Source organism: Pholcus phalangioides, unplaced genomic scaffold (genome assembly GCF_987345545.1).
Source record: "Pholcus phalangioides strain wild (caught in Gottingen) unplaced genomic scaffold, Ppha-v1.0 ptg000009l_1, whole genome shotgun sequence".
NCBI lineage: Eukaryota > Metazoa > Arthropoda > Arachnida > Araneae > Pholcidae > Pholcus > Pholcus phalangioides.
The window spans coordinates 511,795-536,180 of NW_028301602.1; the positions used below are offsets into that span (position 1 = coordinate 511,795).

Here is a 24,386-nt window from a genome sequence, read left to right on the forward strand (position 1 = left end):
TATCAGTCATCGTAATGGAATAGTCGCTACAACATGGGGTCATTATAACGAGCGTCTACTGTATACATTTTTATCTTTTTTTCCAGCCACCTTATTCGGCAATTTGCCTGTTCTGATTTCTAATTTTGTATTCGTATTGCATATTATCTAAGATTATTAAATTTAATTTCTTTGAAACATTAAATTTGCTTCAATTTGATTTGGTGATCCAGAAAATACCTGCACATTATTTACATATTTTACTCCCTACAAAATGCAGCTTCATTCCATCCATCAAAAATACTTTCAGTGAGAAATAATATTTTCAACTATGAGGAAGATTAATGGAAATGTGAGCGTTCTAGTCAATTTTGTTTCACAGAAAAATTCATTACATAATGAATCAGCTTTGCATAAATATTTGACTTGAAAATTATTTTTTCACCTTATTGCAGATGCACTTTCAATGTCGGGAATTTAAATAATACTGTACCAACACTGTGATGGGCTAGAAAAATTATTTTTTTTTTACACAAAATAATTTTCAAACTGATGTTTTCTACAAGTAATGTAATTTAAACATTCTTACATATATCAAAGATTTGTAGGTTATTCCAGTATGAGAAGATACCAATGTTTAAAATCGATAATGGGTATGTGAGAAATAAGATCACCTGTCAAAGTTTCTTGCTTGCTCGGTGCCAGATCCTCGCAATGTATACAGCCTTCCGTCACCAGGCATGAATCCAGCCTGCGCTCTGGCATCTGGTAAATTTGGATTCTTGCCATCGCTCCTGATCCACTGTACTCCATTTTCAGGATACAGAAAGTAGGCATATGAGCTTTCGCCATCAGTGACAAGGACTACTTGAAAAGTATTCACCTGCAGGATTAAATTCATCACAGAACATTATGATGATATGAACATATTTCATAACAGATGATGCACTCAGATGATATTTAGAGAAACACAAAATAAAACTATAAAGTTGAATACCCTGCCAAACGCAAAGATATAATGCAGTAAACCTGTATAACCAGAGTTCATATTTATTTTTAGAGGGTTTTTGGCTGTAATCCTCGACGCTGGTCATGGTGAGGTATACGATAAAGGATATTGTATACATTACCATGGCCAGCATGGAAGATTACGACTAAAAACCCTTTAAAAATAAATATAAACTCTGTTTGTACAGGTCATAAGGATATTGTATACCTTAAGAAGCCACGCAAAAGTATAAGATATCATGAAAAGAATTAAACGTTTAAAATGGAAATGGACTGGAGATATTTCAAGAAGATGGGACAACAGATGGACCACAAGTATTTTAGATTGGTACCCCCGTGGTGTTAAACACCCAAGAAGGTGTCCCCATGCAAGATGAATGGACGAGATCAGGAAAGTGGCTGGAGTGAACTGGATAGCTAAAGCATCGGACAGAGCAAAATGGAAAAATTTAGAGGTGACCTGCATTCAGCAGTGGATTGAAAATGGTTGATGATTATGATGAAACTTGTATAGGTAAATATAAGGAACTAGGTATAATATCAGGCACTGCCCGGGTTTTCTTCAATAACACTTTTTTGGATCACATGATATCTCCCTTTTTTCTTTGAGAAACAGACAAACAGTGTTTAAGGTAACCAATATGAGGACTTCCTGTGCCACTCATGAAAGAAAGAAATCTAGATTAATAAAAACACAGAAATGAATATTTTTTCCTTTTCAAGAGGGGTGCTAGGTATTTCAATTTCCCCCCCCCCCCCCTTGAACTTCAAGTTATGCATCCGCCTATTTCAGCTTCCAAAAATGCTTAGTTGAAGTTGTGGAATTTCTTTGATGTACTTTACGGGTCCATAATTAATTTTAAAACATCCTAAACTATATGAATTGATGCAGTTAAATATTAAAAGACAATACAGAGACATTAATTTTCATGATTGGGAGGATATAAATAAGTTTGAAATCAATGTTATTGCATGGATATCCAACTCAAAAGTAGGTCCAGCTAATTACTTCATATTTAATTTTCTGGGCTTGGTATCCGAAACGAACTCCATATTTAAAAAATCAAGAACTCAATACAATTTTTTAAATTATTGATGTGTCAGAAAACCCCACTAAATTTCTATATTTCTACAGTAAAATTGGCAATTTTAACACTGATTTCTTTGGGGATCATCCTTTGCCTCAAAGTGATGCTGATGATGGTGTCTATTCAAAAAGCTCTCAGGGAGGATTGAAAAAAGTGGCAAACCATTATAAAGGCATAAACTGTTATGCATATACGTGCAGCAATGAAGAGGTGACAAACCATTGTAAAGGCATATGCACATCTGAAACGCATTGCTAGCGAACCATGATGACCAAAGTAAATGTTCCAAAAGTGATTGTTGAGGCCCAAAAACCATTGTTGCCAGATAGTTTTTTGCCCATTCGGGGCATTTGCCCTGCTCTGATGAAATTTTAAAGTAGCCTATCGTTCAAGTTGGGTCCCATTTGGTATAGGCCTATATGTAAAATTTGGCAACGATAGATCTAAAATTGCAGATTTGTGTAGAGAACAGACACACACACACACACAGAAAATAATATATATATATATACATGATGAAATGAAATCCATTTGAGTCAAATTATCATGATGGTCTAGGACAGTTTCCTAACCTTTTTTGTCCCATCACCCCCTTCTTCAGAAATTTTTTCTCCCAACGCCTCCAACGCAATCTAACCCATAGGATCCTATGTTATACCCGTAGCTTCTACCACCCCCTGGAACATTCCATCGCTCCCCAGGGGACGTTAACGACCATGTTGGGAATCACTGGTCTAGAACAAAGCTTGACAAATCAAAAAATAAATAAAAATATTCAGGCCCAATCAAATTTCTTAGGAGCCAAGCATGAATTTTGCTTTAGAAAAAAACAGTCCTATATATAGATAAGGTTTTTTAAACTATTTTTCTGGGACTTTATAACTTCTTCCCCTGTTAAAACATGTAATGTAATGAAATAAGAAAATATTGTGTCCTTTTCAGACTCCAATTCAGCAACCACACTTAGAAAATTTTAGGCACCAATACCAATTTTCTAGTCCCCATGGTGACCTGGCACCTGGGATTCATCAAGTTTTGGTCTAGGACAGAGGTCTTCGACCTTTTTCTAGTAGTAACGAGTACTGTCTGTACCCATCATCAAAAAAAGAGCACCCTAATGACAAGTTTGACATATGAATGCTTCACCTTGGGCAAAATGGATTGAAGATGGCTGGTCTAGGAGGTATATATGCAATGGTGCGAAAGAATTGAACAATTCAGTTATCTAAAAAGCCAGCATGTACAGTGGTACTAACATAAAATGGAGCATCAACAGACTGGAGTAACACTCTGTTTTAGAAGAGATTTCCATTATATAAAGGTACAAATCAGAGCACTAATTAGCCATGGAATTATATTTTGATTCCATTTAATACAGGCTTCCGTCTCATACAGTGTTTGTCTTAGACAGATTTCACTGTGTTTGCTAGAAGAACTCGTTGAAGGCTTTCAAATGCACATCCAAAATCTTGAAAAGAAAAAACACACACTGTCCATGAATTAATTTTATAGGCCAGATGCTTGAAAAAAACTTCAGTTGAATATAAGTGAGAACAATAATTGTCATGCAAACAAAAACATCTTCAGTATTTTTACACCATGTGAAAACACAATGGGGAAAATTCACCACATGCTGGATCACTTATGGTCAGAGTTGTCAAATTTGCTCCCCGGGTAGATACCCATTTTCCCCCCCGGGCTGGGTTTTTTTGGGGAAAATAGGTTTTTTTAGGGAATATTGTTTGTTTTCGAAGAAAATGCGTTACTTTCAGATTAAAATTTTAGTTTGAGCTTAGTTTATGTATTCCAAAAATTGCTGCATAGTGCAATGTTTAGAATATGTATGTTTTGAAATATTTTTTAATGATTTTTTAGGAACAAAAATGTGATAATAAATAATTTCTTGGAATCACAAACACCCTTTTTTATAATTCTTCTACCTTTTATGTAAGCATTTAGGTATAAGATCCACATATTAAAATATTTTACAAGAAATCGCAAACAGAAAATTGTAACCATGGACCTTAGGTTAAGAAATATACCTGATATATGTGATAAGCATACCTACAGAAATTTATTTATAATACACAATAATTTTTCACACACACACACAAATCCTTGTATAAATAAATCGAAGCATCTGTGAAGAAGTAAACCAATGTATGTAAACTGAATTTTCATTCAAAAAATATTTACATGTTTTTGCAATACTTTTTTATAAGTTTTATACAGGTACATCAGACTTCATAACAGAAATATCAAGAGACAAAAATAACATTATCTAATAATGAAAAAAAAATAACTGTGGGATTCTTGAATTGAACATTGGCAACGAACATCTTCAATTGAAACAGAATAAAAAGTATAGTTTTTCTTATGTGAAAATAACACCTAAGCAGAAAATAAGCCTTAGCTTGAATTTTCAAGATGCTGATAATACAAACCAGACCCAGAAAATTTGCCTGTTAAAATCGTCAGCCAGATGAAGGCATTCTGTAGGTCTGTTGCTATACATGACAGGTTTCTTGTATAAAGTGATATTAATATATAATAATGCTATTGACATTTATGTTTAATGATAATTCAAGTTATTCTGTAGTTTCAAGTTCCCAAAAATGGTTAATTTGGACAAGTGGAAAACACCTCCAGAGTAAGGAATCCTCAGAATGACTTATCTCCTCCTCTTAGCCAGATAATTTTTTAATTATCACTGCTCCTTTAAAAATATTTCAGAATTTAATTTAATGAAGTAGGGATATTCTTTAACAGTGAGCAATTTAAGAAAAAGAGAAGCATGAGATTTTTTAGCTCCTGAAAGTTTGGGTTCGATTATAAAAAAAAACTGTGGTTCGGGTTACATAGCTGAAAGGTTTTATTTTTGACTTATCTGGACACTTTTGGTTACATTTTCTGCGGGGTCTGAAAAATTTGGAGAAAAAAAAAATTCAGGCACCATTCTGATTTCTCAGAATTTTCATTATCTCCAAATTCATTTATTTTACCACAAACAATTTTCTTGCTGCAGTTCTGCATACAACTCAAGGTTCAGATATAATTACAGAGAAGTGGGTGTGTTTGTGTGTGAACAATTATTCCCTTACTTATAATCATGGTCAATTTTATTGATCAAATACATAGTTTAACATTCACCAAAAATGTATATTTAGACATAATATAAGATGTAGGCTTACACGTAAAGGATGTGCATTAGGGTGGATCGAAAAAAAATATTTTATTTGCAAATTGCTATAGTGTGGAAAAGTAGCTTCTTTTAATAAAAAGAAAAATGACGTAAAAAAATTTAAAATCTATTGACATTTTCCAGTCATGCATCGTACTTGAAGTTTATGAAAATTCACAAAATTGAACATTTTTCTTAAATTTGTTTAATATTACTTAAAATTTGATGATCGATGTGCAAAAGTTTCTTATGCTTATTTTATGGTTCAATAAAGTAAAATAAATTAAAACATCATTGATGTTTCAATGTTTATCGGTCGCACAATGTGTTCAAAAAACTGGAATTGACCAAATTTTTGCAAGTTTCATTGTGCAGCTCTTTGCATGCTTTGTCAGAACAAACAAAATGACCCAGAATTTACCATGAAGAGGTGGCTGCACATCGAGTTCCACCTACACTATATCCAATCAACCATCCAAAGTAGGAGAGTGTATGTAATTCACATTATAGTTACCAAAATTGTGTGACTAGGATTTACTGGTTTACAGTTTCTCCTATTGTTTCTTTTCCAAGTGTTCACGTTTAAAGTCTAACTTTTGCACAATGAAACTTGCAAAAATGTGGTCAATTCCAGTTTTTGGAACACATTGCTCAACCGATAAACATTGAAATATCAATGATGTTTTAATTTATTTTACTTTATTGAAAAATAAAATAAACATAACAAACTTCTGCATGCCGATCGTCAAATTTTAAGTAACATTAAAAAATTAAGAAAAATGTTCAATTTTGTCAATTTTCATAATCTTCAAGTAGTGTGCGCGACCGGAAGATATCAACTGATCTTAAAATTTTTTGTTGTTTTTCTTCTTATTAAAAGAGGCAACTTTTCTGCACTATAGCAATTTGAAAATGAAACTTCATTTTTTTTCAACCCACCCTGTTGTACATACATGTTTAGGTTACATATTTTGAAGTTGTGGAAAAAGAAAATTAAATTTTCCTTCTATTTTGCCCAAAAATCTCGCCTGGGCTGTAACTGAACAATTATTCTCTTATTTTATTATTCCCAATTTTATTAATCAAATACATAGTTTAACATGCACTAAAAATATATATTTAGGCATAATGTGTGTGTAAGATGTGCACATGTTTAAATTAGATATTTTGTGGTTGTGGAAAAAGAAAATTCAATTTTCCCCATTTTGCCCAAAAAATCCGGGTTTTCTACCCAAAAAACCAAAACACTGGTTTTTTTTCTTTTAAAAACCCGGGTTTTTTACAACCCTGCTTATGGTCAGGTTTTGTGCAGTTTAATTGATGGCAAACAAACTTAAAATCCTTCTTTACAAATGATACCTATCTGCTTTCTCCAAAATCTGTGCTGGATGTCCACAGAGTGACTTCCAATAAATAACAATTTATTCCAGCTTTGTCCAATAATTCATTGGTTATATCTTCCAATCCATCTTAATAAATGCACTGAATGGGTGGCACTATTTATCAGGAATCCAATCAGTATCCATGCCAATTATGACAATATAAGGATAAACAGGAAATTTTGGTATTATCAGTATTCTTATCCAAAAACAAGCATTGTTTTTCTCGGAATATTCAAAGGAAGATACAGATAAGGAGGATCTACTCCTTCAGCATCGGATGATAGCATTTTTTACTCGCAATAGCACCAGTTTAGTAAGAAATTTTTCACAATTTTTTTTTTTTTGACTTTGAAATTTACTATGATGACTTAAGTAGTGTTTTTCCTTGAAAGAAAATAATGCACTTTTGTCTGCCGTTTGCAATTGATTGGACTCAATTCGAAATCTACTCATTACCAAATATAGCATACAGTGAAACCTTGCTATACAACAACACTCAATATAATGATATATACCTCTACAACAATATTTTTTCATCTTGTTTGGAAATACTTATACTCTAATATTAAACTGCTTGATATAACAATAATCCGTCTACAAGGATATTTTTCTTTGGTCCAAAGAGTATAGTTATATCAATATTTCCCTGCACATTACTTGATGATATACACTCATTGCCATAAAAATTTGAGCACCCAGAAGAAGTCGTCAAAATGAAACGAAATTTTACACATGTAAGTACTACGTTGATATAAGTAAGTGATTAGAAAATCAAAGAAAAAGGATCATTTATTGCAGAAAAAAGTACAGATGAACAGAAGTTTTAGTACTCTGTTGGGCCCCCTCTAGCGCGAATGCACGATGCGATACGAGCGGGCATTGAGGCATACAAGTTCCGTATGATGTCCTGAGACATCTCGTTCCACAGTTGCTGTAAATGCGCCTCTAGTTCGACCAACCTCGTAAGGTATCCAACTTGCCATCCCAAATGATCCCAGATATGCTCGATTGGTGACAAATCTGGGGATAGAGCAGGCCAGGGAAGGGTGGTAATGTGGCGGAGGCAGTCTTGTGACATCCTTGCTGTGTGTGGCCTAGCATTGTCTTGTTGAAAAATGGCTCCTGGGAGCCCTACTATGAGTGGCAACACATGTGGCTGAAGGATGCTATGGACGTACCGCTGGGCTGACATTGTGCCATGGATCAATATTAGGGGTGACCGTGTATCGTAAGCAATGGCACCCCATACCATGACACCAGCTGTGGGAGCAGTGTGTCGCTGTGAAGCGAAGGCAGGATTGAAGTGTTCACCACAGGGCCTCCACACATGAACACGATTGTCATCACTGCTCAAGTTGAATCTTGATTCGTCGCTGAAGACGACCTGGTTCCATTCCGTTGCAGTCCAATCCCGTTGTGCTCGACACCACTCCAAACGAATTCGTTGGTGGGTGGGTGTCATTGGCAGCACACGTAATGGGTGCCACGATACCAGATGTCCTTCAGCCAGGCGCCTTGCGATGGTTCGGGAAGACACAGGGGCCCGTAGTGAAGCTGCTGCCTGTGTCTGGATAGCGGCCAATGAGGCAGTTGGCTCTACACGTGCGTTTCGGATGATGTGACGGTCTTCTCGATGACTGGTCTGTCGAGGGCATCCTGAACCTGGTCGCCGTGTAAATGACGTCTCTTCTGTCCACTGGTCCTAACACCTCCTCACAGTAAAACCAGAACGGCCTAGTTGACGAGCTAACCACCCAGCGTCCATCATCCCGATGATTCTTCCCCTATCGAACTCTGACAACTGCTCATATGGTCTTCGACGGCGGCGTAATGGCATGTCTACCTCAGCATTTCCTTTGCAAATGATTAAATACACTCCAGCAAGCTCTGCTTACCTGTTTTATACTCTAAGGAGAACAAAGTTCAACGCCCTCTAGTGGCATTACGCAATGCGCAATCACGCTGCATTTCTAATCATTTGCATATCTGCCCAACATGTACCTTCAGGCCAACTTTCGTTTCGATCCCACAATTATTTCTTGGTGCGCAAATTTTTATGGCAATGAGTGTAATTATATTATGTATAAAAAATTAATGAAGCAAAATAGTAATAATTACCCAAGTCCATGAAACTACTCAGAGTCATTGGGGAAAACAATACATTTTTTACTCCGATGTGCATTCAGCAGTTCTTTACGAACTGAAGTATGGCTTAGAGAACTTCGGTAAATTATTTATCATGCTGAAATATCCTCACAAATAATATTTACAGGGTGAAATATATATTTAATTTTAAAAATAACTCTTCGTGTACTCCTTCCATTTCCCATCTTCCCCATTGAAAAAAGGGAAAATGAAATATCAAACCAATAGTCCTGCCAACACCGTTTCAGAATATGAAAAATAAATGATGCATGCGCATTAAAAACGAATTTGCATTGCCACCATTGGTGAACAAAAATTTAGTAAATATGTAGTAGTAGAGTTGTATGTCCCAAGCATTATGTTGATTGGTCAGCAGTCAATCGAACAAAGGAAAAAATTGCTTTTCCCTGACTGGAAAGCAATTTCTTTAATTTTTCCCTCTTTTAAGTCACGTGACTTTAAGGATTAAGAATCATTCCCTAGTAATGTTTTTCGGATTACTTTTAAAGTCCTTCTTATGAACCAATTCTTATAATTCAGATGGGATGAGAATAAGTATTAGAAGATAGTACTGTCCCTGTTTTCAAAGTTCCAAATAAATAAGCATATACAATACAGAGAACTATTACTTACTCTTCCAGTGGATCTATCATAGTGACCAACACCATCATAAGTAACAATGAAAAGGCTTCGAGCTAAGAAAGATCCAGCATTTGAAAAATGGTTTCGTATATCCCTTGTTGCTCTGTCCAATAGCTCTTGAGACTGTGTTTCTCTGGGATTCGGAAAATATTTCATACATTAATTATAATATTAATAACAAAATAAAGTTTATAGTTGATAAGGTTTTCGCGGCCATCATTTGATAAAAATTGTTTTTTCGGGTTCGAAGACCGTCGTCCGTTTGAGTTAGTTCTCAACGTTTCCCCAACACTAGTGGTTGGCATCATCAGGAGAATTGATAAACTGGATCAAAGTCAAGTTTTCCGGAGTCTCAGGTTGTATTTATGCACATAAGTTATCTGATAACTCCACATCTCTCGGCCAATCAGGTTCTACCAGCATAACAACTGACCAATCGCAAAACAATAGTGTAGTTCAAGCCACTTATGTGCATAAATACAACCTGAGACTCCGGAAAACTTGACTTTGATCCAGTTTATCAATTCTCCTGATGATGCCAACCACTAGTGTTGGGGAAACGTTGAGAACTAACTCAAACGGACGACGGTCTTCGAACCCGAAAAAACAATTTATAAAATAAAGTTTGCTCCAATGTTGGGAGGTATCCAAGTTAACAGGTTTTACCATAAAAATGTTTCAAGCTAAAACAATTTCAACATCATGACAATTAACGCTTTCTTTCTTTCAAACCAAGCACACACAACTCTGGTCTATCACCAAGGCAATTTACTACCGATTGAGTTGTGCACCTAACAGTCTGAATGTATATATAGTATGTGTGAATTTTTAGTACTACAATCTGCATTTCATATTGTGAGTTAAGCATGATGATTGAATATTTGTACCATTGTAGGCCTATTGCTCTCTGTCTCTAGACTTTTTAACGGGAAATCAGCTGACATTCGTGCCAAAGTTGTCAGATTGATGGTTTTCCTGCCAAAGTGGGCTGGTTTGAGAAAAGTTTGGATAGAAATTTTTGGCTTTTGCTGGTGGCAATGTTTCGGGCAGGTTTTGCCAACAATTTTGGTGACAAATTTACATTTTTCTTTTTTTCCCCATTGCATTCATTCCTGTCATCACCTATTTGTTGTTTTTTTCTTGACAACGGGAAGACCTGTGAAAGAAACCCTGACTTTCCCCCAAGGGTGGTACTGACAGGGCTCTAGCATGGGACAATTTTTAATTTTTTTTATTTTTCACACGGGTGGCATGCACTTTAGATACTTACCATTGAGAAAGTCATCAAATGTGGTGCCTCGATAATGTTTGTTAATTTTCTCTGAACTTGCCTGCTCCAAATACTTCACCACACAGAAACTCTTGTCACACCCCTATAGGTAATTTACCACTGTTAATGAATTTGGTTGGAATTAATGGCGAAATCTATCAGTGGTCACATCAAGCTGGTTAGGAAAAATACTGTGTTAGTCTTTCCCATGATTGAACCTGGAACCTGACAACAACCTTCACATTGGTAGAAGAGCACATTACCACTACGCCAGTCTGGGCTTCCTATCTATTAGGGTTTTAAACCCGCTTAGTGAAATAATACTAATAATGGTGTCATTATAAAAAATGCTTCAATATTCATGGGTCCGTCAACACAAAATAAAAGCGAAATGAGATCTACGGTTATAGCTGTAGCAATTGTACAACATTCCCCTCTTTTATGCTTCATTTTTATATTCACATGTAAATATGGTACCGACTGGGTGAAATGTTTTCTGCATTATTGTATTATTTAACTTTGTGTAATGTCACTTGCTCGCAGTTGTGTTTCAGCGCCAATTTTTTTAATTTTTTTTAAATGTTTTTACAATGTTAAACTGCTTCTGTTGGACTAAGGCTTGTCAATGACTTCAAACCCTGCGGAATTAATTTTTCATTTTTGTGATTTTTTTATTAATTGGATAATATCAGTGTACTCTGTCCATTCAATTCTGTGAATATAAAGCATGCATGGGCAGAGATAAGGGAGGGCATGGGGACCCCCCAACGTCAAAGGTGGTGTTGACTGATATAATGTATATATGAATTGACATCATCTTCATCGTGCGCCCCCCCCCCCCCCAGACTTCCAAGTCTATCTCCACCTATGAAAGCATGTGTGGATGCCCTATGGATAATTCTGAAATGTCACCTTCGATTACAATCGCAGTAGCGAAAGGAAGATGGGAAAAAAAAAAAAAGAGTTGAGCGGTCTCAACTTTTAAATGAACTTTTTTATTTCAATAAACTGCATTTTCACCAAATCTAATAGGTTCCCTACAAAAGAGAGGGCAATGCAACCTCATTAAAATGAAATCTTCGGGCTAATATTTTTGAAATATTTTGGACTACTTTTGAGGATGATTTTGGCAGGAAATTTTTTAAGGATCTATCAACTCTTATTCACACCTTGAAGTTGGGAATCACAGAAAGTCAAGCCAATTAATGCTGATCAAACTTTTGAAAAGCAGGGTTGTCTCAAACCATGACTTTAGCTACCATGCGCCCACCCCCAGCCTGGGCTTCTTGAATGACCAGAGGCCTCTGATAACCTAGCAATTATTATCCATTGCGGCCAATTTGTAGTGGACCCCAGCACACGTGGAGATTGGAAGCTTGATGCTGCTAAGATTACCCTGGTGAGCATTTTTGCATTTAGAAACTCCATGAAGGGCGTTGAAATTCCCACAAATATCAATTTTTTCATTCATTTATCATCTCACCAGAAACTAGTTAAAACCCGAGTGCATTTGGCGACCCTCTATCTCTATTATACCTAACACTTCACATTGAATATTATAGAACATATATTCTTAACTGATTATTATAAAGAATCGCAAATACGTACGCAGCGATTTTGAGTTATGTTAAATTATAAAAATTGGGACAGAGAACGAACATTAACACAATTTTTCGTACTTACCACAAAACAGTTACAGTTACAGTTACAGTTGAATTAAGCAGGGCTATCGGCTGCAGAGACCATTCCCTGGCTGGGACTTACCACAAAAGAAAACAAACCCCGCTGATAGTAAATTAGGACGACTTTGACAACTCAAACTTTTTCTATTCACTCCACTTCTTGTTTTCATTTCGATTTTGACTTCGGCTGCCTCTGTGACTGGCACACCACAGTCATCTCTCACAACAAGTGTCTAACACGCTACTGTGACCATATTTTATCCAAAATTCGTGAGAAATTCTGTGCTCAGATGGCAAAATGCAATAAGTTACTTTTTCAACATTTCAGGAGGGTAAATTTGTAGACAATAGTTTGTAAAATTGTGATACTGTGGCTTTTTGACTTATTGAAATTTGCTTCCGTTCGTTCCTCATGAACCGAAAGAGATGGACTAAATTTTGTCACCTTATTCCAAAATTTTAACGAACGAGACTCCAGAATGTGAACAACTCAATTTTTTGGGAAAAGTGGCTTGTGACATTTTGCCATCTGACCACAGAATTATGATCCAAAATACCGTACAGGAGTTTTTTCCATCCACCGCTGTGCTGTAGTGTGGGCATCGTGCTGGACTCTCATCGTGAGAATCTAGGTTCGAACCCCGTTGACGTACAGTCGTGGTCGGCTGAAATTGGTTTTCTGCAGTTTCCCAACTTCGAGACGTCAATGTAAGCGGGTCTGTCATATATAAAAAAAGTCTTTCAATCTCCTTACCTACAACACAATACATACTGTATTATACAGTAGAACCTCTCGCTAACAGACACCCATTGGACCAAAAAATTCTGTCCGTTAATGCGGACAGTGATGGAGAGGTATGACACATAGTTGAACCTCGTTTATATACGACGTTTGGCTTCGATTCTAATTTATATAAATGATCTACCCGACTCCATAAACTGCCGTATCAGACTCTTTGCTGATGATTGCGCCATTTACAAAACAGTGTCCAATTTTTCCGACCAAGAATCTCTCCAACACAACCTTAACATTATTGCCGAATGATGCTCAACTTGGGAATTGCCCCTCAACTCCTCAAAAACAGTTTTCATGAAAGTTGCCCGTAAAAAAGAATTCTTCACGATTTCCCTCTCTTACTCGATAAACAATTCTTTGATCTCTGAGGTTTCCCATTATAATTTCTTCCGATATCCGCTGGAATCCTCACGTTGATTATATTTTTAATTGATCCTATACATTTTAATTTTTTTTACCACACATTTAAGGTGGTCCAGCGGGTAATTTTTAAAACAAATCGAAAATAAAAAACAAATGAGTGATGAAAAGATTTCAATGATACATATCGAAATTACATAGTGGGCAATTAATGATAAAGAGGTTCGAAGTGACTGCCTTTTTTTAACAAGGACAGCAGTGAGACGATTCTGGAATCCATTCGTTACACGTGAGCAGACGTCGCTGTCAATCGTGTCGGCAGCAGTGATAGGTCTTTTTGTCCGGCCATTACTTTGTTGCGAAACTCCTTTCGCCACGCTGCTTTAACATATTCGTAGCATCTGGCCATTTATAGCACAATAAACACTCGAACATCTGTGAATTCATTCATTTTCACTAGTTAATATCACAACTGAACAATACGCTTAAGCTCACCACTCACTAACGAAACACACAAGTATACAATTGCCCGCTCTAATAATGTTGCGCAGGGTCGCAACTAAATACTTTGTAAGTCGGGGCAAGCAATCGTTTTGGCACCCCCGTGCCAAGTAGTATGTAGATAGTGCAGTTAAAGGGTGAATTCGGCGCCCCCTTTAGTCCAACGCCCGGGCAATCGCTAAAGACTAAAGAAGTTTGATCAAGTTTCCCTACATTTATCACTTTTACCAGTGATTATGCACATTTCCCAAATAAAATGGGAAAGTCTAAATAAATATATTAAAAACTTTTCTTCTCTTCAATAAACCAACTAATTATGTTTACCCTCACATAATACGTGCGCGACGTATATTTTGCAATAACAACTGAATTTAATTAATAGAAGAGTGAAGAAGATAAAACATTCATAATAGTCATTCAATAGTCATAGAACATTCAATATCAGTCTTGCAATGCTGGCTTTCTTCGCACGTATAAACAAACAAAACCAACATTACCATTCGAACTCACCATCCTGGGCCATAGTCATGATCAGTTCATAAAGTAATTTATTGATGATTTATCATACTTACCAACACGAGCTTGGGATTAAACATAATCCTAGTTGAATATGACAGATTCCCGGTTTATGGTGAAAAAATTAATAAATTAGTTTGAAAACAAATTAGAGTTTGCCCGATTTTACTGTCCGAAACGGGAGTGTCCGCTAACGGGGAGTGAAATATATTAAAGCCCTATTCCACGAGACTGAGGATAAAAGAAGTGTCCGTTAACTGGGAATGTGCGTTAGGGGGATGTTCCGCTGTACTAACATAACATGAAAATGCAAGCATTAACCATTTTCACTTCAAACCAGGGAAGGCAGATGGCTGTACCTGCCAGAACATGAAACAAGCACGATTCTGACATCATAAATACGTTAGGGCCACACATACACTCAGGACACACATTATGGTATGTACCAGTTCATTAGAAATTCCGTAGAGAAATATGTACAAGGTGCATGTTCGGTTAAGTAATAGTAGTAGTGTTTTCCAAACGTACTTACATTGTGAGACATAGGTTTAAATCTCACCGATGGCTGACTGAAGTTGGTTTACTGCTGTTCTCAATTTCAAGGCGCGAATACAAGCCGTTCTCACCGTTAAGAGTCTCACCACAGTAAGCGCGCACACACACACACAATCAGGTACACAATATTTAAAAATTCACGCATGGCACGACAAGCAAACATTAGCTAGCCAAGTTGTCTGCTTCCGAGTTCGGAAGGTCTCAAATTCGAAAGTCTCAGAAACAAACTTCACGTTAGATTCACAACACGTACACGCACATTTTAACCCGAAAGTGGTATTTTTTTGTACAAGAGCCACACTCTAGGGGGCCAATGAGCCGCATGTGGCTCGCGAGCTGCGGTTTGCCGATCACTGTACTAAGCGGATCTAGAGCTCGCTGTTGGGAGGGGTGATTTTACAAAAGGATAATAATAATAAATGAGTTTGTTTTTTTTTTGGTCACTGTGAATGAGGTGACCATACATCCTTTAGTTTTTTTCGTAGTTTATTTATTTATTTAATATTGTTTGGCCGATGCCTATACAAGAGGACGCGGAATTTATGTATGACGAAAATGACGATTGATGATACAGGGAAATTGGGAAGTCGTAGTACTATCTACAATACTTGTGGTAGGTTGTTCCAGTCGATAATAGCTCTTGGGGAGAAGCTGAATTTGTGACAATCTGAAGAAGCAAAGATGGGCTGTAATTTTTGGGAATGGTTGAGTCTAACAGAGAAATTCGAGGGTTTAATTAGAATGTTTGAAGTGTCGATATTAAAAACCCCATGGAGGATTTTGAAAGAAAAGTAAAACAAGAAATAAGTCTAAGAGAGGAAAGCGGTTGGATATTGAGTTGGCGCTTGAGTTCCGATATGGAGACAGACGAAGACTAACAGTTAAAAATGAAGCGAGTGCACTTATTTTGGATAGATTCTAATTTCTATGTTGGTTTGGGTATGGGGGATGCCAGACTTTACAGGCAAGCATAGGAAAGAACAGGGAGGATATATGTCTGGTAGCAGAGGTGACGGACATGACGGGTAGATTTTTTCAGGTTACGAGGAAGGAAAAAGAGTTTTTGGGGACATTTATTAAAAATATAATCAACGTGAGGATTCCAGCGGAGATCGGAAGAAATTAAAATGACCAGGTATTTATAATGGGAAACCTCAGAGATCAATGAATTGTTTATCGAGTAAGAGGGAAATTGTGAGGATTCTTTTTTACGGGTGACTTCCATGAAAACTGTTTCTGAGGAGTTGAAGGGCAATTCCCAGGTTGAGCATCATCCGGCAATAATGTTAAGGTTGTGTTGGAGGGATTCTTGGACGGAAAAATTGGACACTGTTTTGTAAATGACGCAATCATCAGCGAAGAGTCTGATACGGCAGTTTATGGAGTCGGGTAGATCATTTATATAAATTAGAAATAGTAATGACGCGAGGACCGAACCCTGGGGTGTGCCAGACTTGACATGAAGAAACATGAAGAAATGGGGAGTTCTGGCCCTTGAATGAGACAAAGTGGCTACGGTAAATGAGGAAGGCCTCCACCCATTTCAGCAGTTGAATGTTTAGACCAAGGTTTGAAAGTTTTAGTAGAAATTTATTATGGTTCACCCTGTCAAATGCTTTAGAAAAATCTAGGAAAACTATACCGGATTGAAGGTATATAATGATATCGTATTTTCCAGGATCGTCCCGATTTTTTTTCTGTTTTTTCTCCGCCCCTAATTTTGCGAAAAAATGTACTGGTTTTTCCTATTTTTTATTTGAAGTTTTCTTGAATTTGTTATTTAAACAAAAACGTACAGGTAATTTTCAACGGAATGATTGAAAATGCAATATTATCATACGAAAGTTCCGAAAATTTCATGAATTATAGCATTTTGCTTGGGGGGGGGGGGGGGTGATGGTGTGATCATCCTCCCCCCACCCCTAGATCCGCGCCCTGCTTATGGTATTACCATTGAAATTCAGCTTTCACCCTAACTCAAAAACCTAGAGCCAATCTAATAAAACCAGTCAGATTCAGTGCCCCAAAAGCACGCTGAAATCACTGAAATATCCTTGAGAATAAAATCAGTATCGACATATATATTTTGATATACTCGAAGCATATCAAAATCAGTGTCGAATGTAATCAACAGAAAAATCCGAAACCAACAATTTTTTTTAATATGCCAATTCGAAAAATAATGTTTGATTAAAAGTTTCTGATTGAATCGTTGTTATTTCACTGTTTCCATCAATCACATTTTCGTCCAGCTACCATTTTTACATCCTTAGAATTTTTACATCCTTGAATATTTTAGTTCATTTTTTCAAGAAGTGACAACCCGCTACTGGTGGAGAGATGTACTTTCGTTCGGAGTTTGGCATATACTGACCGTTAGAAAAATGGCACGTGTCACAAAACCTTATAACTCACTTAATATTCGTCTGATCCGGAAAACACTTTTCTATATTAGTTTATCACATGGAATCACGTGTGTAATTATTGGCGGTCGATAGTTACCACCCTGTATAGTGTGAAAACAAAAATAAAATAAATAAGACTTGCCTCGAGTTCCCGGACTGGAGCCCTGCCAGCTCCACCCTTGTAGGGGGCCATGCCTGTTCCATATTCAGAGAGAATTTCTAACTAATAGATTGGTTGGCTCAATTTCGTATAAAAAGATTTTCATTCCGATTGAGGAAAGGGTGTTGGGCAAGCAAAATATGCTTCATAGTCAAACCGCAATTTATTTTCGCACAGGTGTTAATTGAATTATAACTAAATCTACAAGCCAGTTACGAATGCCCAAATGAAGACGTCCATGCCTTACCAAGGTTAAAAAACAGTGCCATCTAAGTGTCTGAGCCCACCACAGCAGAGCCCGGAAGCCTCATGGTTATGACGTCTGGTACTGTGAAGTTCAATAGTAAATATGCAAATTAGTAATTTCTGCCAAATAGGGGCCCCTGAATATCACTTGCACAGGGCCCACGATGAAATGACGGCCACGTCTTAAGACCCGACAAACCTATGAAACAGGACATGAGGTTTGGACAATAATCATAAAAGGTGTCTCTTAACAAGATAATTCGAAACTTGTATTTGTTTGTGAATTTCTTCGAAAAAAATTAATTAAAAAGAAGGCAAATCCCTTTGCTCTCGTTACCTGTAATATATTTTTCCGGATTCCCTGTTGTCGACGTCGGAATATAGAGGTGCGATGATTGGATACGTCAGAGGAAACTGAGCGTTGAAGAAAGATGGCACTTCAGTGAGGAACGAAAGCAAGCCGTTGTCGTTCACCTAAAGAAAAATATACACAGTATGCATTGTCGTATCTTTGAGACCGTCCTTGAACTCGAAAAAGAATACTATACATAAATATAATTGTAACGAGTTTTTTCTTAGGAGCATCCGAAAGGAACAAAAATTTTGCGAAAGCTTTTAAAATATGATTTTTTTTTTCATGTTACACCCAGAGGCGCATTTATGATTTTGCCGCCTGCGGCCCAGACAAATTCTGCCGCCCTTCTTCCAGTCTAGTCTAATTTCTAGTCTAATTTTCTTCACTAATCTTCCCTCGAATTCGTCACCCTCTGCTTGGCTTCCCTCCAGTAAGTACACCTGTGTTTTTTTTTATAAGTCACTCTTTTGGTCACTCCCATGCTCACACACTTTTAAAGTCACTCATTTAGTCACTCACACGCTTGCACACTTTTAAAGTCACTCATTTAGTCACTCACACGCTTGCACACTACTTTAGTCACTCATATGCTTGCACACTACTTTAGTCACTCACATGCTTGCACACTATTTCGGTCACTCACATGCATGCACACTATTTCGGTCACTCACATGCTTGAACAGTATTTCGGTCACTCACATGCTTGCACAAGCTCTAGATCACTCCTTTGACTGCTCACTGACATGGTTCCTTGCTAGGTCACTCTTTTGATCATTTAAGTATTTACACATGCTCTAAGTCACTCTTATGGTCATTCACATAGTACTTCTTTGTGTAATTGCTCTGTTGGGATATCAGTCAGGATTTTTATACATGAACAGCAATACTTTATATAAATAAAGTGGACGTACGTTAAAATGAATTAGTGATACATCGCATTGCTAGAAATTATTGTTAATGTGTAGAATACCTCGTCGAAAAAATCATATAAACGGTTTAAAGATAGAATAGAATTTTTGTATGTTCCTCCCCCAGACAGTTAATCCATATAATATGTGTGGGAATACCCATGCATAGAACACTTTTCTCAAACTGTTGTATGAAAAATAATAGATTTTAGTTAAAACATCAAACTCATAATTGCTCTTAGTTTATTGACAATTGAAGTAGTGTGATCTTTTCATTTCGATTTGACGAGATAACTAATTCAAGATATTTATAATTTATTACTCTTTCTATATAAGCAAACAATTACAAATAGTATCAGGATGAAAATCATCACATTCATGAAATTTAATTTCAGTTGTCTGTGTATTTAGATTCAGTAAAAATTAAAATGCATCCATTTGGTTTTACTTGCGTTAAGCTGTAGCCGAAGGCTCTTAATTCTTTTATTAATGGTGTAAATGTCTTTTTCTAGATTTTTTATCAAATCTTCAGTTATGTCAGCAGTACAAATTAAGACAGTATCATTTGCGAATGACACCAAATGACCAGAAATATTAACATTATGTATTTCATTTATATAAATTGAAAAAAGTATTGGTCCCAAAACCGATCCCTTGGGGTACACCTGTACTTATTATTTTAAAATCACTTACACTGTTATTAATTCTTACCGACTGTTTCCTATTTGTAATAAAAGATCTAAACCAGCCAAGGGGAAGGCCTCTCTCTTATTCCAATATTTTCAAGTTTTTCTAATAAAATATCCCAATTGACTGAATGAAAATGCCTTGCTAATATTAATAAACACAGCTGCTACCTTTTTATGATTATTTATATGGTTTGTTATGTAATCCATAAATTTTTAGTCGTAGTCATTTCAGTGTTCATTTTTCCTCTAAAACCAAATTGACTATGCGAGTAATAATTAATAGCTTTTAAATTTTTTAATAAGAATTGAGTTGTTGTTTAGCCTATTTTTCTATTAATTTCGACATAACAGGTAATATTAAAATAGGTCTGTAGTTGTTAAAATCCTCTTTGTTACCCGTTTTGTATATGGATGTGACAATAGATTTTTTGAGTTAAGTAAAATAAATTATGGTACTTAGAGATTTGTTGATCAGATGAATTATAACCGATGGGTGGTGACGGTAGATAATCTTGAGCATTCCGGGTGTTAAGCCATCACTTCCCGCAGGTTTTCTATTATTTAGTGATTTAATTAAATTATCAAGTTGTGTGAAGTCAATTTCTCGAAGAACAAATGAATTAATATTAGAATTTTCAATATGAGTAAAATTGCTCTCTTGATTGTTTATATCATCATTTTTCACCCGATCAATAAAATTGGTATTAAAAGAGTTAGCTAATCGGTGTGGATTATCATAATTTGGCAGCATAACTGCATAACTTCTGCAGTCATTTTACGATGACTCAGATATTGAATATTTATAGCCTCTACAGAGGGGAAGGAAGACGACACAGCTCTAGCTTTAGCACCTGGAGATCAACTTTATTTTGTTTTTTAATTTTTTACATAATAAATTAATACAGTAGAAAGACTTGGCCTAGTGGGACTGCTCCGTACCATGGAGCGGATTGGCTGTATTTCATCCTCAGTATTATTAACTCCCTTTACGAACAGGCTATTGGCTACAAATTTGGACGATATGCAATAGAAATAATAACGATATACCTAAAAAAAGCTTTAATATGTTTAATACCTTTGTTAATATTGAATAGATATGGGGGAGGGGACAAAGGTGATTGTGTGTGAGGTTTTCCATTTTTTCACCCATTCCTCCCAGCCTACTTTTTCTTCTCTATATGCAATGGTGCATTTTCTTTTTACTCGTCAAACCATAGCGACGGAGAAAAGAAAAACAAAAATAATACTGAATACTGAGGTAAAGGAAAAAAACAATTCCAAAAACAAACAAAAGCAATTCGTTTATATGTGTTGCCAATGAAGATGGTCTCGATAAGAGGAAAACAAAGAAGGAAGAGCTCAAATGCATTTATTTGGCCTGGTCTGCGCATGGATACCTCCCTCTGCACGTAAAGGGGCTAAACCGATTAATAGTTACGAAAAATGAAGATGAAACATAATTTCTTGTTCCCAGAGATCTCAGAATGTCGGGGATTCAGAAACCCCTTATCATAAGAAAATTTATTTCATCTGATGATAGCTATTCCAGCTCTAATCTCCGTCATGTAACTTCTTCTAAGATTTGCCGTGAACGACTCGTTACTACCCAATTTTTATCAGTTAAGATCATCAATGTATTCTGCAGCGAAATCGCAACAGAGATAGGTATGCTTTGGGCACGTTGCTGCTTAAATAAATAAATAAGAATCGCTTCATCCAGCTTGACGAATCTTTTTGTCTACCTTAGCACAAAACTCTTCAACTTATGCATGGTTTCGTTTCTAGTCTCCGACCATCGGTTTTCCATTACTATATAAAAGGAGGTCATCTTGACCGATTCGTTATTTTCAAATCTTTCAGTTACGTTTCCCCTTGACACCACAATTCTCTTCCATTTGTTACAGGTGTTACAGGAACTCACCGAGCTGAAACAGTGAAAGGGATTTGATCTTACCACGTGCCTTGGTGGATTGAAGCTCGGTTAATCAAGTTATACTGCATCTTATTCTGCTTCAGCATGAGCAGAACATGAAAACAAGCGCAGCATAAATACGTTAAGGCCAGGCATATACACCCAACACTTTCCTGCATGTACCAATTAGTTAGAAATACTGTAGAGGAATATGTATGGGGTGCATGAACAGTTACATAGTAGTGGTAATAGTATATTCTGCTTGAAAATCACTTCTAAAGTGAAATCGGTTTCAAAAACTTGACACTTCCCCGCAGCTGCGAGTTCTTTTAACAAAATTGTGGACGGTGTTCAACGCGAGTTTTTTGTTCACGTGTTTAGCGTCGATATCTCTGGAATGCATTAAGAACGGATGAGATAGACGTATAGCAGAGATCTTCAACCTTTTTCCAGTAGCAAGCAGTGTCTGTATCCACTATCGAAAGAAGAGCACCCTTACGGCACGTTTAACATACGAATGCATGAAATGACGATGATTTTACACCTTGAATGCACAATTCCTCCAAGGTGTTTAATTGGAACGTTGATCAAGTGCTCGCGAGCATGAAATCGGACACAAGCATCGAGCACTCTGGGTACTTAGGGAGCACCATGGTGCTCGCGAGCAACGGGTTGAAGATGCCTGACGTATAGAAACAAAGCAGAAAAATTGGTGCATTTCTCTAAAGCCAGGGTCACACTCGTATCCAGGCTGGTCCAATACGTTCTAAGGTTGGTCATGGGCCAGTAATTTGGTCGCTTCATCATTGGCATTGATCTTTAAATGTCGAAGGATGCAAAAAGTATTGAAAGGCTGGTCGAACAGAACGACAAGTACCTTTCAGCTTCCAACCCGAGTCAAAGGTGCCGCCTTCCTTCCCTATCTTCCAATCCGCCTGGCCACACATTGGTTGAAGAGCTCTAACAGTCGCAACACAGAGAATGTTCTGGAAGCAATATTTGCCAAGGAATATTGGGCTGAGCTGGGCCAGTGTGCAGCCAGCTTATGCCGCTACTACTTCTTTGTATCGGGGAAGGCAAATATTCGCGAATGGTTATTGAGCCAGGCTTGACACGAGTGGAATCTAGGCTTAAAGAGAGAAATTTGTTGGATTGGTTGATGACCATTTGGTTAACAATTGGGTTTCCCTTAATCTCTTTCGCGTGTAAATTTTTAATTTGAAAAACAATATGGACATGGTTTTGTAATTATAGCTTGGTACTTAACTATCATTGATCAATAGCAATGATTTTTTTTCCTGGTCATCTAACAGCGGGAAGGACACGCACACACTTCACGTAGTCATCAAAAACGAACAAAACAAGGATTCGACCTACGACCTCGTGGAAAAGTCGCCGTTGTTTTGTGGGTGGCTTGTTTATTTAGGAATCGGCTTCGAGACGTTACAGATCAGAAGTCAAACGAGATAAGCTTAAATCTCAGAAGGCTTTTATTTTATTTTATTTCGAAAAACAATCTCGTGAGAATAAGATGCTGTTCGATTTCATTGATGATAATCGAGCACGGCTCCTCTACATCGAGTTTTCGTGACAGACTTTTTTTTTCCTGATTGAACTAACTGGTATTTTATCACGCCTAAAATACATAAATATTTGTGTATTTTCCTGGAGTTTAAATATGTTAAAATACGTTTTCCGTTTTTTTTTCTCGCTTCGGTCTCGTATGTTTAAAAATTTTCACTTTGCGTCTATATTATACGAATTTTCATTTATCCACTGTAGTTTAGTGTCAAGCTTTATGATACAAAGCGCAAAAAGGTTTTGATTAATGAAATTATTGAGGCAGTCGGACAGGAACGGACCCAAGTGTGCCCCCAGAACTACTGCTCTACAACATCAAATCAAGGGTATTTACAGTCTGAAGGGAACCATAGTGTGAGGGCGGTGGAGATAGAGAACCGATTATCTACCCAGGGACGCAACTAGAAACTCTTACAGCCGAAGCGAGTGTGAATTTTGTAACCCCTCCCCCCCCCCACCTCGTGAAATTTTGAATAAGTGATTAAAGAAGCGCCCGGGACACCATATCCATCTGCAACTCTTCCTCATCTTTGTTTGAGCAGGGAGCCTCGGTAAAAACCTAGATCAGAGGGTATCAATGTTAAAGTATTTAGGGGTTCTTTGTCTTGGTTTCGACTATACTGCTTTGTTAAGAAGTTAAATTAAAAATATAATCAAAGTATTTTTAGACTGATTTGCGGCCCTTAAAATTTAGTGGTTCGGTACGGCCACTAGGCCGCTGGCCTACAGTCTGGCCCTGTAGCCATAAAGTTTTGATTGGTTTTTACGTCATATATATATTTCAGCTGTATGCTGATAGGCGTTTTTACCATATCAAAATAAATACAAAAAAAAAGAAAAGAAACTGAAGCCACAACAGACAAATTGCCCAACAAGGTGGCTGGAATATTTCTTAGTAACATAAAGAGGTTGAAAGTATACTTAAATGGCATGTCTTTCTTTTAATGGAAGCAGTGTGCTTCTAATATTTTTACAGGGTGTTCAATGTGGATGATCAAGAATGAAGTTTTAGGGGATTTCAAGTC

The 24,386-nt window shown here is 36.8% G+C and overlaps 1 protein-coding gene across 1 annotated transcript in view; it reads right to left on the reverse strand.

The window, feature by feature from the left end:
* Ndg (Nidogen) overlaps nt 1-24,386 on the reverse strand; it is a 52,927-nt gene that overhangs the window by 27,070 nt on the left and 1,471 nt on the right. The window contains exons 2-4 of the mRNA XM_089236991.1: nt 18,254-18,390; nt 9,417-9,558; nt 654-862 (exon numbers count right to left, since the gene is read on the reverse strand). Coding sequence (XP_089093117.1) covers nt 654-862; nt 9,417-9,558; nt 18,254-18,390 — 488 coding nt within the window. The remainder of the gene's footprint in view (nt 1-653; nt 863-9,416; nt 9,559-18,253; nt 18,391-24,386) is intronic.